Source organism: Dermochelys coriacea, chromosome 9 (genome assembly GCF_009764565.3).
Source record: "Dermochelys coriacea isolate rDerCor1 chromosome 9, rDerCor1.pri.v4, whole genome shotgun sequence".
Classification (NCBI taxonomy): Eukaryota; Metazoa; Chordata; order Testudines; family Dermochelyidae; genus Dermochelys; species Dermochelys coriacea.
Window position 1 is genome coordinate 26,728,121 of NC_050076.1, and position 19,748 is coordinate 26,747,868.

Below are 19,748 nucleotides of genomic sequence, written 5' to 3' on the forward strand. Positions count from 1 at the left end.
TAAGCTGCCTAAAAAAGCAATGTGTAGTTACCTTGCAGCAGAATCAGCATGCAATAGCCATCCACAAAGAGAAAAAGGAGCTATAGAGATATTTTTGGCCTTTGATCTAAATATACTGGGTGATTTACTGTAGAGCGTCAGATAAAGGTTGTGCATGTTTTATAATACTGGGAGGAATGCATACCTGAGGCTGAAATGGAAAAGGTTAGCAAAATGGAAAGAGAGAGAGAGAGAGAGTTATGAAAACAGTTGTGGTAAGTGAAAATATAAGGTTATGAAGAGGTTTTGTATTGAGTATACAGTGTGTAAGACTGGTAGATATTCAAGGTATATTGAGCCAGATTCTGAGCTCAATTATACTGGTGTATTCTCAGCAGAATCTCACCCACTGAAGTGTTTTCTTTATTAGAAAGTAGGTTAGACCATTAAATGCTCTATTGAATAAAATATTTTAACTGACAATCATGCATAATAATTTATTCACTTGTCTTAAATTTCAGTGGACCAGACAGCACCCTTTCAAGAACGTTCTGAATTTATATACTTTTGCAAATGATAATGATCCCTCCCTTACTCCAAGTGTGTACCTCTGTTTTAGGAATATCCTGTGAATTTTTAATTTATTGTTATATAGAAGGCAGCAAAACAGTGTTTCATAATTTTACTGGGTTTTATTCAGTCTGACATGGATAGGTACAATGCCAGTAACTCTGGTGGTTGCATTGCAGTTCTGTTGTCACTAAAAATAGTTACAGTTTCTATCACCATGCCTTACACAAAAACTGCATGCAAATGACACAGTGCTTTATAGAAAACAGACAATCATTTTATTCATGAGTTATGCACAATTAGGTTTTTTTTAAGTTACTATTGATTTAAATCAACTACAGAACCTGAGAAGCTTAAATATTGATTAACACTGTCTCCATAGGCAAGTCAAATTAATGGCACTACTAATCACAAATTTTGGATACACTAAACAATATTAATCTCACAGAATTATAGAAAAATAAACATTTTCACATATACACTTGAAAGACACTGTAGTCCAAATTCACAAAGCATTAAGCATGTAAATCACATTTTATTCCTTCATATTAGTTTGAAATGATGATGCCAAATACAATTTACACCTCAGACATAACATTTTGTAACAGATACAGATTAAGTGGTCAAATTCTCACTAGTGACAAAAACCTCTGGAGTTAAAAATAGAACAGCAAATGTAAGAGTGATAAAACTGCAGGTCAAGCTATTATACTGTAGTTAAGGATTTTTTAGTGGTTCTCAGACAACTTCCATGTGAGGGTCAAATTCTGCCCTTGAATATGCATGCAAGATTCCTATTAGTTACACATACAAGAAATAGCATGATCAGCTGAATGAACACTGCGTTGGGAGTCAGAATCGTCCAAATTCTAATCCTCGCTCTGTTGCTGATTAACTGTATAGGCAATTTGCTTCACCCCTCTGTGCCAGTTTGCTTGTGTATAAAATAGGAATAATGATACCTACCTACATTAGAGGAGACAACGTTTGTATAACGCCACACTGAACATGTAAGCTATTATATGAATGCTAGGCATTATGAGTGCTAGAACTTCCAGATACATTTCTGGGAATTGTGCCCACATAGGTACTCAGAAGCCATACTCATGAGCATGAAATAAATGTCTAGAGAGAACTGCAGGTAGAATTTACCCCAGGGGGAAGCATATAGACTATCCAGCAAAACTTTACTCGAGGCAGAAAGTGGACACTATAATGCTTGGACTAGGAATAATATGCATTAATTTACATTTCTGGAAAATGGGCAAAATGTTAGGACTGCTTCCTTTGGCTGTGAGGAACACAGGAGACCAAATAAAAGACTAAAGCAATATGGGGCAAAAAAGCCCCAGAACCAGTGGGAGTAAGCCAAGCCAGGATAGCACATTTTCCCCTTCTTCTGTGCCTGGGACCCAGAGGAACTCTGCTCACTTTTAGGGGTAGGCAGTGGGTGAATAAAAGGAACAGCCATTTTACATAGCATGCACCTCTCAGAATCCAGTAGAGATGCAGTGGGCAAAAGGAGCAGGAGTTAATTCTCTACCATGTGGTCTGCACTGTATCTTCTCCACAGAGGGGAAAATAGCACAAGCTCATCTGGAATGACCAGTAGCAACCCCACATCTCCTTAAGAAGCCATGCTGCCATAAGGGAGGAGTCCTGGCCCTTGGCAGAGCTGTGGTGTACAGGTCCTGGGTCCCTTGCCTCTACTGTTCCCCCATTTTTCCTCATGAAGGAAGGATTCAGTGGCATCTTGGCTATAGGAAGATCCCTACTGTGGATTTTAATGTTGGGATGGTATAATGCGACCCTTAATGCTTATTATATAGTTCTATAAAATAATACCCAATCCCAAATTCTGTCCTCAAATGCACAAGGGATGCTGTCCCTAAATTCAACGGGAGTTACTCATGTGCATCCAGTGACAGAATTTGGCACTTGGTGTCTTGAAAATTTAATTTTCATTATGCTGCTAATGCATAAACTGGACTCAAAACTGCTAGTTTAAAAACAACAAATTTAAATAGCCATGATATCAAGCTACTGAAGTTTTGAAAGTGCCCACAGCCCACATACAGTAACTAGATTACAGTTGCTTCATTTTGTATTAGACATTATCCCTCCTGGGAGCACATGGGCATAAATGAGGCAAATTTGACCCTATGGAGCTATAAAATGCAAATATACCATGAACAGTCATTTGTTTCTGTATAGATCATTGTAGCTCTGTTTAGGTCAAATACTCATTTCTTTAAAGTTTTTTTTTTTTTTTTAATAAAAAAGTGTTTATCAAGAGCTTTTATGGATCTCTAAATAAATAATGTACATTTAGAAGACTACCAGCAAAGATGCCAAGAGAAAATAGCTGGCTCAAGGTTCAAGTCCGGCCCAGCACACTAAAGAGTGAAGTCAGTACCGTTAGGCGGACTTTGTGTAAGGAGGTGACTTCCTGAGTCCAGGTCCTAGTGAACAGGACTACATAGCCCACTATCACCATTGTCACTAAATGGCATTCTCAGCAGTGTCAGCAAAGGTCTGAATGGAAATGAAAACTGTATTCTCCTCACATACCTAGAGGTGGTTCCGCTAGGTCAGCATGAGAGATGTGGTGAGAGGTAGTTTAGGGGATTTTCTCTGCTGATGCCTATGCTGTGAATAGATGGAAGGGGTCCTTTGGTCTAAAGACCTGTCAGTCTGGTTACCTTTCACTAGTATTAAATTCATTTTAATAAGATTAAGTACCAAATGGCAATAGTATTTACCAATATATTTGGCAAATTACCCCAGGAGCCCATGCCACAATAAGCAAGAAAACAAATTTATTTCTGGTCCCACGACATCCAGCCCTCCCACAGTTGGCCAGATCCTCCTCGGATGTGATTGCCCAACACACACCATGCTGTGATGTTGCAGGTACAAAGTAGTCATGCTGGAGCACTGAGAGTCACTCTTGTTATCCTTTGCGATGATTCTGCAGTAGCTCTATCTACAGGTACAGAACACGTGCCAAATACAGTAATGTTAAAAAAAAAAAGTGGGGACTTAACGTGAGATTCTGTGGACCAGCTCCATGTTCCAGCTGCACTCAGTGGTAGTTGTCATCTCAGAATGGTGCATGTCAGGGACTCACATCAGAATAGGATGATGGTACTGGTTGTTGGTAGTTCTGAATGTCACAGGACCTAAAAGAAGGAAAATTGAATAAGTTTTAAGATAAAAATGTACTTAGTGCCCCTCCTACCTGCACCATGGAAACTTCCAGGACATAATGAGGTAAAGTTACTGGAATGAGGCGCCTTGCCTCTGCAAGTCACCTTTAAAAATTAATCCTGATTACATACAATATTACTACAATGGACCATAGTGAGGTATTGGGCCAGTCTCTTAAGTGAGTATATGCAGGCAAAAGGAGTCAAAATTAACTTTTCACTGTTGTGTGGAAGGCACAATAGCAGTCCATGTTTGGGAATCAGTGTGCTATAGGGAGAATCGTATACCCCACAAAGGAGCAGAGTGGCAGCATTCTGCCACTTAAGGAGGGTGAATATTGCCTTCTTGAGTTTTCCATGGAGATGTGCAGATCCTCCCTGCCCCTCATTATGACCTGTACCTATGTGTTAAAATTGTATCCCGAAAATTGTGTTACTGCTCTTGATTTTTAAGGTCTAACATACATTAATGAGTAGCTGATATGATTTAGCATAGCTTTGATACACATTTAAAAAAATAAAACAAAGTGGGTCGATACTTTTTTTTTTTTAAAGTATCTAAATACAGACTTATCTGAATCTGAGGATTGACTATTGAGTACCTGTGTTTCATGCTTCAAAAAGTTCCTAATTAGTGCAACATTTTATTCCCTAATTGAAAGGAAAAAGAAAAAAAGACCATAAAAAACTGTAAAAGTAACATGATTTTAAACCCATAAAAACCAATTCAGTGCAGTCTGCAAATCCATTCTGACACTATCCTTAATTTATCTGCCAAGCCCACCAGTGCATGTCTCAGTTAAGTGCAGCCTCATAAGTGCATAATTACACACCACGTACTGTGGGGCCGATACTCATTCTCTAGCAGCATAAAGGAGCCTTAGACTTTGTCTCCACTAGCACTTTTGTCAGCACAATTTTTGTCGGTCAGAGGTGTGAAAATGGCACAAGTTTCACAGAGAAAAGTGTCTGTGTGGACAGAGCTATGTCGGCAGGAGAGCTCTCTCCCACCGGCATAGAACGGCTACATGGGAGACTTTACAGCAGCTCAGCTACAGTGGTACCGATGTGCCACCATAAGGTCTCTAGGGTAGACTTAGCCTTAGTGTAAATGAGAGCCAAAGTCTGTACATTCAACAATCATAGAATATCAAGGTTGGAAGGGACCTCAGGAGGTCATCAAGTCCAACCCCCTGCTCAAAGCAGGACCAATCCCCAACCAAATCATCCCAATGTTTTGTCACAAAGAGTTAGGAGCATTAGCCTTGAATTCTTGCATTAGCTCTACATTTTCTTGGATTTATAGGATTCAATGAGATTTTTAGCATTACTGTAAAATGTTATGCTTGCTAAACAGTAGCTTAATTTATGTGTAGACTGCACATCAACAGTAATCCAATGTCTTGCAGGGCTGGATCTGAGAGTTTATTATAAAAGATGTTCAATTGAGTACAATTACAACAGTTCAAACATGCCATTCTATTTTTTTCTGTTAATGCTCAATTCTGAAAATATGAAAAACAGAATTATTTAAAATGTTATTAGATAACACTTCACATGTGTACTTAGTCTTCCAATAAATAAGTTAAACAAACAGTTTTTTCAGGTTAAGTAGTTTTATGTTTCTGAACGTAAGCTGCTTAACAATGTTGTCAAGACATATCTAGAGCTATTCATTTTCTGCATGTAGTCAGTCCTTGGAAATGAATATGCAAGATAAACTATTTCTATTTTTATTCCTAGCATAAAGTTTGTGGGGGCTGAGGATTTGTTAAAACCATTTACTCATTACATATCACGCCATTTTGTGCACGAGATTCAATAATACTTTCAGACACATTTCAAACAATATCTATGTGAAATAAGGTTTTGTTCCCCACAGATTCTGCCTGTGCTCAAATCCTCACTGACTGCTGCATTACACAATATATTATTCTGTGCAATTTTAGGTGACCCTTTTACACATTTGGGTGAGACAAATTATGAAGGTACCCGTTCCCCAGCATGACATTATTGGCAGTGTATTGCAACATTTTGTTGATACAGTAATTCTTTATTCACAGTAAAAAAAAAAGTTGAAGTTTTTTTTTTTTTTCTGATTCCAACAAATATTGTTCTTTAACCCCTTTTGATAAGAATTTGCCTGGGAAACAGCTTGCGTTATCATACAAGATAAGCAAGTGAAAAATGCTTGTACCAAATGAAGGTTAAGATAATTAAAATATCTCTGGTTTTTATGTGGATAAAAATTAAAGTGTTTTCAATAATAGAGTTTGTTACCCATAAGAGAATTCACACAAACTTCCAGCATCAGATGCTGAGTGTCAGAACTGCAGTGAAGTGTTGCTCAAAATTTGTAACTCTCGAGAGCAAGTCTTTTCCAAATCTGTAAATTTGGTCCTGCCATTTGCCCAAGCAGAGCCCATTCCTGCAGTCCTTTATCTGGTTCTTTCCACTGAAGACAATGAGGTTTTTACTTCAACAAGGACTGAAATATTGGATATTTAGATATGCAGTGCCAATTTTTTTAAACTCAGATTTATAGGTGATATCTACACTCAAAATGTACTGCAATTGTGCATGCATAGCTAGCTAGCTGCCTGCACAAAAAGCAAAATAGTCTATTGAATAGAATTGCCATCAGTCTATGTGCAAACACTGGGGTGAAATTCTGGCCCCGCTAAAATCAATAGCGCTGACTTCAACATGGCCAAGATTTCACCCTTAGTTTTCCATGTAAAATCACAATAATTTGTGAGAGTCATGACACACATGGGCATGGAACCGATCCTTATAGGAATCAAGCCTTCTGCAAAGATAGAACCGGAAAGGGCACCACTGAGCTACCAAAATGTTATCATTTCCTCCAAAAGTAGAAGATGCAGAAATCACAAGATAATGTTCAAGATCGCTGCATCATGATCTGAATGTAAATAAATTTTTTTACAGTGTGAGTGTAAAAGAAGAGGCTATGGATGGAAGTATGGACAGAGGCCCAGAAGAAAAGTTTTTCTTGGAGATTTTTTTTTTTAAAAAAAACTATATCATTATTAATGGAGAGAAAAGAATCTATAACAGCATCCGATGAAGTGAGCTGTAGCTCACGAAAGCTTATGCTCAAATAAAATTTGTTAGTCTCTAAGGTGCCACAAGCAGCACATTTGAAGCTATGGGATTTGCTTTGTCTTATTTTATCTGACACCAGCCAGAAAGATATACTATTGTGAGCATTTTTTTAAAAAAAAGGTAAAAACAGAAATCTGATGCGTTTTTCCCCCCCATTAAGATTTTTTTTTTAAACACTTACTTTGCTTAAGTTCTCCTTAGACTCACAAAATGAGACACTATTGCCTCAAAAAGAGCAACCCTGCCGGCCGGTTCAGTAGATTTTCCCCAAACAGTCATGGCAATAAAGCATCCTCCTGTCTTAAAAATGGACAGTTTTGTTTTGTTTTTTGCACCTGCTTGCAAATCTTTTGCATTCACAAACTTGTGTCTCCATTCACTTTATAGTCTGCTAAAATATTGAGAGTCACTTCCTCGCTTTTTGATTGCGCATTGAGCTCACTTCTTCTAGATACTTTTCTGGTTGCCCTTGATAGTCTACTTCTAAAGGTATCACCTGCCAAAAAATACAGAATAGGATCTACACAGCTGTTGAGACTAGCTAACCCCCTTGTCACTTGGTAAGTGGCATATACTTTGTCATTGAAGGCACACATTTGTGGAGTCTGAAAATCCAGCCTGGCTCTGAGATTCAATGTCTTCATCACATGAAAGGGAAGGTAAGACGCAGCAAAGACCATCAACACAATAATAACCAGGTAAATTGATTTTCTCCTCAGAGGAGAATTGTCCAAATCCTTGTAAATCAAAGCTTTCACTATTAGTCCGTAACAACCAAGAATCAATATGAATGGGATGCAGAATATAAACACAGTGGTGCACATGCTGTAAATGAAGTAACTTCTAAGATAATCATCAGTTGTAGTATCATAACATGTAATGGTTTTATTTTTCCTTAGCCCAGTTCCAGAGTAGAACAATATAGGAGAAATCCCAGCTACAACAATGACCCAAACAAGGGTACTGATGTAAACGGCATTCTTTTTCTTCAGTCTCCCAAGTGATTTCAAAGGATACACCACCCCTGAGTATCTGTGCACACTTATGCAAGTCAGAAACAAAATGCTGCCATACAGGTTCACATGGAAGATGAACCTTTGCAGTTTGCACATGATATCCCCGAAGATCCAGTCAGTTTTATTGAAGTAATAAAAGATGAGGGCAGGGAGTGTCAAGACATACAAGAAATCAGCTAATGCCAGATTGAACATGTAAACTGAGATGCCACTCCAAGGCCTCATGTGGAAGACAAACATCCAGATCGCCACACTATTGCCCAGAAATCCAGAGATAAAGACTAGAATGTAGACAGTGGGCAGATAATAGAACTGGAAGCCAGTTTTGGTTAGGGAACATTTGGTAGTGGCATTTCCCAGAGTCCAGCCAGTGTTTGACAGAACGTTGGTTTCAGTCCCATTCAAAACAGCTGAAAAGAGGACTTCGGTCATGATCTCTCCACTAAAGTCAGACGGGTCTGGGGGGAAAGCAGCAACTGTCTCTGGGGGGACAAGCAAGCATCTAAAACGAAAAGGCAAAGACAGACCCAATTGGAACCTAGCATTTTATTTATTTAGTTTTTGCTTTTATTCAAACATTGTCAGATGAAGAATCCATGTACACTTGTTCAATTTTATGCACCAATCATTCAATTATTTTTCTCTCTGCAGTTTAGTTGAGCACAGGGCATGAACTTTTCCTATTAAATATTTAAACGAGCCAAGTGTCACACTTGGACATGACACAGGCACCCTTCCTCACCCCCCAATGAAGACTGCCAGCATTCCTGCTGGAATTTAACACATCCAGGTGGGCTGCTGGGAGTCAATAGGGTCCCGCTACAGATCCTTCTCCTCTTCCCTGCCACAGTTGAATGGGGGTCTTCGGGGAGCCAGGGCAACTCTCTACTCCCTCCCTCCTTACTCCCCTTGCTAGACCCCAGCTGACATGAATCTGGCCTAAGCAAAGAGGAAACAATGAGGGTAAGGAAGACGTGGCAGCAGCACCAATGTTCAAGGGGTAGGGATGGGGGGCTGCCAGCGGTTGATGGAATGGAGGTACAGACTGCATTGGGAGTAGAAAGGGGCAGGAACTGAAAGAGGGAAATGGGGCTAGAAAGAAAGAAAGAAAGAAAGAAAGAAGGGAGGGAGGGATTAGGAACTAGCAGAAGAGGGGCTGACTTGGCAAGGGCTGTAAGGGTGTCTCAGAAGGCAGCCGGGGGCTCAAAAGAAGAGGGAGAGAATGGGTCAAAAGGGGACAAGCTGAAGGAGGCTAATGGGGATAAGAGAAGATGGGCAGACTAGGGGAGGCTGAAGGGGGCCGCGGCAGAAAAGGGAGGCTGCTCCAGGTTCCCCGACACCCGCTTCCTGCCCAAAGCGGCGATTCATATTGCCGCCTTGGAGGTGAGCCTGGAGCCGCTCCAGAGGGTCTCCCCTCCCGCGGGCAACCTCGCAGAACTTCTGCTCTTCCGCCTTCCAAACACCTCCGGCTTCGGGCTACCCTCCGGCCCCCGCTCGGGGCCGCTGGAAGCGATCCCCTGCCCCGCACTGGCCGGCCCCCGGGCTCCTTCTCCCTCGGCGGGGAGGGCGAAGAGTCCCGGCCCCCGCTGCGGGGCGCTCGGGGCAGGCTCCCGTCTCCGCGCCCCGGGCAAGCCGTGGCGGGCGGGGGGCAACCGCGCCAAACTCGTGGGCGCGCCGGGGCCAGCTTGCCCCGAGCGCACGGGTCGCTCCCCGCCCCGGGCGATCCTACCTTCCCGGCCGCTCAGCGGGTCCGCTCCTCGGAGATCCGGCCCCCGCCGCCTGCTCGGCCCCTCCGGAAGGCAGGAGGAGGGGCGCCCGGAGGGCGGCATGCGCCTCTCGCTCCCCGCCGCAGCCCCGCGCGGCACTCGGCGCGGGCGGCGGAGCAGAGTTCAGCTTCCCGAGGCGGCGGCGGCCGAGCCGGGAGTGGCCGCCACCCCCTCAGCAGCCCCAGCCCAATCGCCGGCTCCGCTCCAGGCCCGGGAACAGGAGCGCGGCGCGCCGCAGCGGCTCCGGGAGAAGCGGCTCAGCCCCACGGACGCTCCCTTCCGACACCCGGGTGGGGTGGCGGGGGGAGATAGCAGGGAAGGATCCAGGCGTTGTGGTTCGTTTCCTTGACCTGCCGGCTGTAGCTTTTAGCCGTGGGAAGGGAACACACAACACCGCGAAGTTCCTGACACCCAGGGAGTTGTTCTGCCACAGACAACAGCCAGCCCGACAGATACAGAGCTGCACACGGACGGAAACCCCGACCAGTCACACCAACATGTAAACACAACCACATTTACAGAGAGAGAGTGACACGCAGACACACACACACACACACACACACACACACACACACCCCCACGCGCACAGCCCATCTTTCCTAACATCTACGTTAATAGTAAACCGCATTTTTGGCATGACCATGTGTCATTTTATCTCAGATCTAGTGAACGCGATTACATACAGGCACGAAAGCTTATGCTCTAATAAATGTGTTCGTCTCTAAGGTGCCCCAAGTCCTCCTTTTCTTTTTAGGCATAACTTAAAACAACCATAGGAAAAGGAGGACTTGGGGCACCTTAGAGACGAACACATTTATTTGAGCATAAGCTTTCGCGAGCTGGAGCTTATGCTCAAACAAATTTGATCGTCTCTATGGTGCCCCAAGTCCTCCTTTTCTTTTTGCGGATACAGACCAAACACGGCTGCTACTCTGAAACCACAGACAGACTCACACACTGATATGCAAAAAACACCCTCACGGACACGGACAGCTAGATCATTGACACCCATTCACCCACACTAACGCTCATTTACATACACATAGGCACAGGACTACTCAGACAGGTGGGAACAAAACACCCTCTTTCAGGAGGCAGATGTAGAGAGGACATATGCAGACAGCGGCTCCCTGTTAAACAAATGGGGTTTTTGTTCTGTCCTTTATATTTTAGCTTGCGAGTCACTGCATTAAATTTAAAAATTCATTGGACAGTCGGGGAAAGGTTCGGATTCATTCTTACCAGATCTGCGATTCTTCCAAGACCTGGAGACTTCTACAAGTATCTTCTTTATTCATTTTAAAAGATTTGTAATTTTTGCCTTCAAAAGTTTCACTGAAGTATTAGTCTACAATGGAAATGCCTGGAAAAAATAATTAACAGGTACTGACTTTAAGCAAAACACAGTATCAGCAGTCCTGGAAATAAATGGTACAGTTGCTCTCTAGTTTAGCTTTGTGCACTGAGCACTTAATTTACTTTTCCAAAGTAACCTGCATTGCATTTTCTAGGTCAGAATGTTGTTATTTTGTTTCCTTAAAACAGAATTCACTGGTTTCAGCCATCTGGTCTCTTGCTCCTGTGTTAGTAAACTGTGTGATATGTGGTACATCCTACAGTCACATCCCTGCTAACTTGAAATACAGCCATAGTTTAGCACTATTAGTATTTCTTGCATTATTTATGTATAACATTTTCAAACTTGAAAGTCTCTCTAAATTACATAACTAATTTATTGGGTGAGCTTACTAGGGAAACCATCCAAATACTCTATGTCTCCAGGAATACACAAATGAATACAGAGAGGAATTTTAAACTGGTTACTTCTTGGGGTAAATTACACAAAAATATAGTTTTAAGCAATTTTTTGTTTCTCAATGATAGGACCTTATGCTTTCTATGCATTTTGGTAGGTTTTTGTTGGTGTTGTTTCTCTTTTGCAACATTGCAGTAGCTACAGACGAAAGCTTTTTTCTTCTTCATTTTATCCCAAATAAGGGAACATCTGAAGAGTATGTATCAATGTACCATAAAAATCTCATCTTACAAAATTGTTCATTGGTGTCTTCTCATAACCACAGTGTCTCCAAAAGAGAACCCTACCCACAAAACAGAATATATATACATATTTTAAGACCACCATGCTGACTTATGAAAGCAGTAATGTCATTCCTAAGAGTATAAATTACAAGGCCGAAGAGTTTATTTTAATAAAGACTTGGATTGTTGCTATAGAAAAAAATGCAATGCTATTAGCATGCTGAAAGTCTTTTAAAATTGCCTATTTATTGTTTTGCTATTAGTCATTTCATTAGTCACATTGATATTTATTATAAAACATTTATCACTAATCTATCTAGCACAGAAAATTTACACAGCATTTTAGTGGTTAGAGTCAGTTATAGTTTAGTTAGGTAAGTGCAGTGCAAGCCTTCCTACACACCTCGACCAAAGCAGATATGATACCTGACAGCAATTTCCCTGGTATTCCAGTCTTGAGCAAACTGTGAATCATACCAAACAGTTGCAGTTTTGTAATATCAGCAAATATACTGTGAGAACTAAAATCCATTGTCACACGTTACCTAAGCAGAAGCAGTGTTTTACGTTCTGACTTCTAAAGGTGTAAGGCATTAACTGTGCAATAACTCAGTGTCCTGTAACCACCAATTAAAATAAAATGTTTTCAAAATTCTTACCCATAATTGAAATACTGTAAGTGCTTACAGGGCTTGAGCTATGCTCTGAGCCTGCATCACTGACAAGCTGACAATGTAATGAGTAAAAAAGAAAAGGAGTACTTGTGGCACCTTAGAGACTAACACATTTATTTGAGCATAAGCTTTCGTGAGCTACAGCTCACTTCATCAGATGCATCCAATGTACTCCTTTTCTTTTTTGCGAATACAGACTAACACGGCTGCTAGTCTGAAAAATGTAATGAGTAGTCTTGACTGAAATGCATCAACATTTTATTTAATGATAAAATTTAAAAAAACCTAAATATAATGGCATTGAAGTACATATACTGGAAATACAATTACTAACAGTGTATCAATAATATAAAGAAATTAATGTAGAACAATCATCCTTTCTGCTCATAGTTAGATGTGATCAAAGGCATGTGAGGCTCAAATCATGACCCCACTGAAGCCAGTCACAAAACTCAATAGGACTTCAATAGGGCCATGGATTTCATCTGAAGTATGTAAGAGGAAGAAAGTGTATGTAGTAATATTTCTCAAGAAAGCATGGAAGCTACTATTTATAAACCATGAGTGTTTGAGATTCTATGCACCAAATTGATAAAGTCATAATAAAGATTAGAGATGATTAAGGTGTTGTGTTTTAGGGGAAGCAGAGCCTAAGTGGCTTCTTTTCACAGCATCATCCCACTTGCTAAACAAGACAGGTTGAAAATGATTATTAATAATAAAAATAATATCTGTAAACCATGCACTCCTCTTCCCTGCAAAAAAGTGCTCGGGGAACAGAACAGCAATCATAAAACAACTTCATTAAATAAACAGAACACTCCAACTTGACAAAATTACAGACAAAGCCACATCAGAGGCAGTAATTTAAAAATGCCTCTGAAAACAATACGTTTTTAGGGATGGATGAAATGAACTGGATTTCAGAAGGCAGCCTGAGGGAATGAGGAAACAAAAGCTCGATTGCTTACCAACTTTAGGTGTGATGGCAGAACTCCCTAAGCACCAAGTAAGCGCAAAACCTGTAGGTAAAAGCTCCAATAGGAGGTCCTTGAATAGGAATAGTCCCAGATTTATAAACCATTAAAGCGAATTTAAACTAAATCCTCAACTTAATGGGCACCCAAACAAAGAGCACAAAGCGGGCTCAATACGATTCTAATAACTCTAACCCATGAGCAATCGATGCATTTGGCTTAGCCTCATGGTAACCCAGAAAAAAGGAAATTACAATAATCGAAGACTGGAGATCATGAGGGTACGTGTTGCCATCACCAGTATGTCTGGATAAATAAGATAAATAAGTGCACAACCTATGCAAATTGCATTGCTGAAAACCACATTTCTAAAACTAGCCAATGGATGGCTTTCCATGGACAGGGCATGCTCAACAATGCCACAATTTTTAGCTTGACTCAGTGACTTCCACACGAGTTCCTTCAAACAGAGGAGCTATAAAAGAGGAGCTAGTTATCTGATAAAAATTATCCCTGTCCAATAACACCACTTCTATCTTACCAGGGGTCAGGACAAGAAGCTCTGACAGGATAAATGTGTCTATTGTATTATGAATTAAGTATATCATCAGGTTTGTTATTCATTTATATTATATTCAGAAGGGACTAGTCTGACCTCCTGCACAACGCAGGCCACAGAATCTCAGCCACCCACTCCTGCAGCTTTTGTGGGCTACAGCCCACTTCATTGGATGCATTGAATGGAACATATAGTAAAAAGAGATTGATTATATATCAGTGTGTGTGTGTGTGTGTGTGTGTGTGTGTGTGTGTACACACACACAGAACATGAAAAGGTGGAGTAAGAGGCTAATTAATTAAGATGAGCTATTATCAGCAGGAGAAAAAAAAAACTTTTGTAGTGATAATCAAGATGGCCCATTTAGACAGTTGACAAGAAGGTGTGAGGATACTTAATATGGGGAAAAGATTCAGTATGTGTAATGAATAAAGTGACACCATCATAGGACCTAATCACATTAGCCACTCCATCAGCGGCTCATTCACCTGCACATCTACCAATGTGATATGTGCCATCATGTGCCAGCAATGCCCCTCTGCCATGTACATTGGCCAAATCGGACAGTCTCTATGCAAAAGAATAAATGGACAGAAATCTGACATCAGGAATCATAACATTCAAAAACTGGTAGGAGAACACTTCAACCTCTCTGGCCACTCAGTAAAAGATTTAAGGGTGACAATTTTGCAACAGAAAAGCTTCAAAAACAGACTCCAGCGAGAAACTACCGAGCTTGAATTAATATGCAAACTAGATATCATTAACTTGGGTTTGAATAGAGACTGGATGTGGCTGGGTCATTACACATATTGAATCTATTTCCCTAAATTAAGTATCCTGAGACCTTCTTGTCAACTGTCTAAATGGGCCATCTTGGTTGTCACTACAAAAGTTTTTTTCTCCTGCTGATAATAGCTCATCTTAATTAATTAGCCTCCTACTCCACCTTTTCATGTTCTCTGTATAATATATTATATTCATATTTATTCTTACTATATGTTCCATTCTATGCATCCAATGAAGTGGGCTGTAGCCCACAAAAGCTTATGCTCAAATAAATTTGTTAGTCTCTAAGGTGCCACAAGTAGTCCTGTTCTTTTTGCGGATACAGACTAACACGGCTGCTACTCTAATAAGCAGAAAAGTTATCGAAGTTCCAAACTCCAGAATTAGAAGGAAATAATACTGTTCTGGAGTTACATGTGGTATTTTCTATAAAAGCTTCCTAGATTAACATTCACACACCCGTCCTTGGGAACCTGATGGCAAGAGACAAAGGACCAGCCTCACCTCTGGCATGCCAAAAGAATCCAATGGCCTCAATGCTTGAGTTGAAGATGGACAAAGCTCTGAAAAGCTAAACTAAGCTATACCCTCATGGTGGTTTGCCTCTCTTAGAGGGCCTGGCTATATGCCCAACCTTCCATATCCAAATCTAATTTCATCATCTTCATAATATGGGGATGCACTTACTTTATAGGCTGGCATATTAATACATATTGATAATATATTCTTACATATTAATGACAATTAAGCTCATTCTCAAACCTGTTATTTCTGGTCTGAACTGGTTGTGTGGTTGTTATTTCTATGTTCTTTGTGGTATACCTTGTGGTTACCATTAAGGCTTAGGTAAACAAAATCTAAAGGGTAACCAATAGCCCATGTATCTATACCAAAGGTCACAAACATACTTGACTAAATGTATGTTAACTTGCTTTAGCTCATCATACAGAATATGGGCCTATAGGTTCCTTGTGTTACTGCCAAACATAATAAAATACTCTTATTATATTGGATTTATAGATTTGTATTAAAACAGACAAATCAATAATATTGGGCATGATATAATATAGCAAGCCAGCCAGCAGGTTGGCCCTATGGGCTACAGGATACCCACTCCTGCCCTAATGCATCCACTTCAAAGGGTGATGGTGGTAAGCACACTAATGCACTCAACAGCCAAGCTCCTCCCTGCTGCACCCACTAACAGCCCATGCATTGCCTTGCAGAGCTGGGCTTTGCACCACACAGGGAATGCACATCTCATATATGGATGCTAATCTCTTGCATGTTGGAATCAAACTGCTTCAGCTGCCAGGGGCCCCTTACGTTCAACTAAGCAAGAAATGGATGGGTCACTTCTTGACTAATTATGAAAGATCACTGCACTATTGTGATTTCATACGCTGATGGCAACTGTATTTTGCTGATTATATCAATAATTTTTTCCTATTTCAGAGCATGATCATAAAATGTGCTAGATTTTGACCCATTTCTTCACACCTCTATCATATATCTTAATCATTCCATATATACACAGCTGAGTAGGCTTCTCATCCAATGTTTTCTTTGCTATAGTTTGAATTAATTCCAGTTTTGTTTCTTGATGCTTTGTCTGCAAAAATCAAAGGATTTTTTACCACTCATTTCCATTAGAAAAAACATGCAGTTTTTCTCCCACCTGGCCTTTCACAGCTGAATTGATTCATCTGCAGCATAAATCCCTAACAAAAAACAAAAAAAAACATGACAGACATCAAATGGAAATTCTCAGACAGTCCAATCACTGAAAAACTATAGTAAAGGGTGTGGGTTGTGTGCAGAAGGAATGATTTAGACATAATCTCAATAGTTCATATCTTTTGTTTTCAATCATCAAGGAGATTAAAGGTATATTAGGATTTGAAAGTATATTAGTATGAAAGACAGGGGAAAAAAAATCAGACTTTTAGTCTTGTCAGTATTACAACCCACTTGTTGTAGCAAAGGGAAGGCTGCGCAGGGCTCAGCACGCTGCCTCAATGTTGGAGGGAAAGACTTTCCTCTCACAGGTTTCAGAGTAGCAGCCGCATTAGTTTCTAAGGTGCCACAAGTACTCCTTTTCTTTTTGCGAATACAAACTAACAAATTTATTTGAGCCTAATGCATCCAACGAAGTGAGCTGTAGCTCACGAAAGCTTATGCTCAAATAAATTTGTTAGTCTCTAAGGTGCCACAAGTACTCCTTTTTTTTTCCTCTCACAGAAAGCCCTCTTACTTTGGGTTTGCATTGGGGGACCAGGATTTGGTCCATTGTAAGCATGTACAAAAAGTACTGCATAAGATCAGATCTTTGATCCATCTAGTTCAGTTTCCTGTCTAATGGAGGCTAGCAATGTTCAAAGGAAAGTGCAAAAAACTCAATGGAAAATTGTGGAATATTTTCTCAGAGGAAGTTTTTCAATAACCCTCATCATTTAGCATAAGGGTTTGTATCCACTGTACTTATCTTATTTAACGTAACTGTGGATATTCTCTGTGGATATCTAGGTAAGATGCCCCCGCCTTCACTAGGCTTTTATCTTGAATTGATTAACTCAAGTTAAGAGATCCCTGCACCATAGAGCAAAGACAAGGCCTAAGTCAGCTGAGTACAGAGGACTTGATCCTGCACCACAGAATCAATGGGCACATAATCAGATCCTGAATGAAGCAATGTTGCCTTCACTAGTGCTGAAAGGCCATTCATTCTACATGGTGAATGTGCTACTCGGGCAAAATGCCCGCTAATGGAGCAACAGAATGTAAAGCACAAGTTTATTTGGTGTTAATCTATTTACCTAATGCTGGAGTCTGACATACTCAACCTGTTTTGCTGCCACTCTTGCAGCCCTCTACAAACATGTTTGTTCTTGAGTCAAGTCCTCTAAATTCAGTTGCTTTTGAAAAAACATGATGCCAAACTGATTTGACAAAAGAAAGCCAAACAAGACCGTGAAGAGGCCAGCCTTCTTTCTTGGCCATTACATCAAATATTTCCTTAGTCTTGAGCACTGACGAAGCAAATCTCAACATCAGGTGACTGACCAAAAGACAACAGAATGACCCTTTGCATTGGTCTTGAACATTTCAGGATTAATATAATTCTGCTTATGTTATCGGAACCATCTTTGCTAGCTATATTTCCCAAATACTTTCCCTGAACACTTCAAAAATGTACGTTAAGCAGGGGTAATGGCTTCTACAAATGCTGCCAAATACTCCTTTTTATCTATTTCTTAGAAGCCAGAATGATTGGTTCTCTTTATCCAAAACATTCCCCTCACTGTGCCAAATCTCAACAGCCCTTTTGAAAAGAATGCCAGATAAGCCAACTACAAAAGATGAATAAGTCAGTCCCTTGACTGAGGTGGGGAAAAAAAAATTCAATGTCATGTTGTTCCTCTATGAGCAGCAATCTGGGGGGAGGGGTGGAAGCTCCTTCCTGGGGGGAAAAAGCAAAAAAAAAAAAAAATACTGTAGACCATATTAGAGCCTGGGACAAATTTGCCTTCAATCTACAAGACTTGACAAAATTTCCAGAGTTCAGGATTGCTCCTTTACTGCTCTGAGTTGCAGGGAATAATTGATCAGAATAATTTACCACATCTGTTTCACACACTCCATTAGTCACATTTTGAAAGTGAATCTCAGTTGAGATGCCATCCTGCTCACCTCTAACATCAGCATGTGGTTATAAAGTGCTCTTGTCTGGCGATCTTGAAGTTTGACTGATTTCTATTCTATTTCTCAAGCTCTTGTTTCTCATTGCCTTTTTTCTGACTTCTCTAGGGTGCACTCACTGTTCCTGTAGATTTGAACAGTCATTTATATTCTTTGTAGTTAATCACTCAATGTACTGTGGATGACAAATTAAGTTAAGTTATCAAGGAGAACATGACCTAATATACAAGGTTAAAGTATTGAAAACCTCTTTTCTCATTTAAGAAAAAAAAAAAAAAAAAAAGACTGCTGGCAACAGAAGAAATGTGTATACAGTATATATATTTTTGAATCCTTGGACCCATATGATATTTTATTGTCTTTAAAACAAATTCTGCATGGGTTAATTAGACGCAAAGGTGATCAGGTCATTGCAGGCTTGAAAAGCAGAGGAGATCTAGGGAAGTTTGGTAGCTTCCTACCCTAAGTGTTTCTTCTGTTTTGGAAGAAAAGATTGGTACAATGGGGCACTTCCATAACACATTGTTTCATATAGGATTATTAACTTGGAGGAATGGGGTGATGCCAACACAATTATACTATTTTAACCCCCAATAAAAGGTATATCAGTGGAAATATTTGCCTCTCGTTGACTGCAGTTTTGAGGTGGCTAGTTACTATCAGAATGAGGAAGTAGGTTGTGATGGCCTGTGTTACTTTACGAGGTGAAATACGTGATACAAGTACATGGTCAACAATTCTTAACACTATAAAATGTTCCAACATAACCACTTTTCTAGGTTCAAAAAAATTCGTGCTAGGGAAACTGTTTCAAACTATAGCAGAGAGTATTTTGCCTGTAGGAAAAGGGGGCATTATAAATCCAAAATGACTTACCAATAGAGAGGTTTTGTTCAGATGTCAGCCAAGGGAAACAATGGCTTTTGGAAGGCTTGGCTGAGGTGTTGACACATACATTAGAGTTTCCTTAACTAGTCAACCAGGCAAATAGGAGGAAATGGCAAAGTTTTCATGTCAACAGAATTCAGTAAAGTATTTATTAAATGATGTAGTAAGGGAAACTGAATAAAAAAACATTTACTCATAGGTGTTATAACTTAGGCAGGACAGTTAAAGGTAACATATGCCAATGACAGGTTTTTCACACATACAAAGACAAAGTCCAGCAGAAGAACTATTAACAGAACATGGAGCTTGAGGGAGAGAACCATCTGAGACAGGCAGAAACACAATCTGGAAAAAGGATGCTCAAGGTCACTGGACAATTAGAAATGGAGCAAGATGTAAGAATTTTAATCCTCCTTAATCAATAGATTAAAACACAAACGTATATTTCCCCGTAAC

At 40.3% G+C, this 19,748-nt stretch overlaps 1 protein-coding gene across 2 annotated transcripts; it reads right to left on the bottom strand.

Moving 5' to 3' along the window:
• Nucleotides 1–804: 804 nt before the first annotated feature.
• P2RY1 (purinergic receptor P2Y1) lies at nucleotides 805–10,096 on the bottom strand. Of its 2 annotated transcripts, XR_006274301.1 has the most exons (3): nucleotides 9,630–10,096; nucleotides 7,066–8,402; nucleotides 805–3,731 (listed from the first exon to the last, which is right to left on the bottom strand). XR_006274301.1 is itself a non-coding variant. In XM_038417490.2 (2 exons), exon 2 carries the CDS (start codon nucleotides 8,330–8,332, stop codon nucleotides 7,241–7,243), a length of 1,092 nt encoding a protein of 363 aa, XP_038273418.1. In that variant the 5' UTR covers nucleotides 8,333–8,402; nucleotides 9,630–10,096; the 3' UTR covers nucleotides 805–7,240. The 2 variants fall into 2 exon arrangements, 1 of the variants encoding a protein (XP_038273418.1); XM_038417490.2 differs by having other exon boundaries at nucleotides 805–8,402.
• Between the last annotated feature and the right edge of the window lie 9,652 nt (nucleotides 10,097–19,748).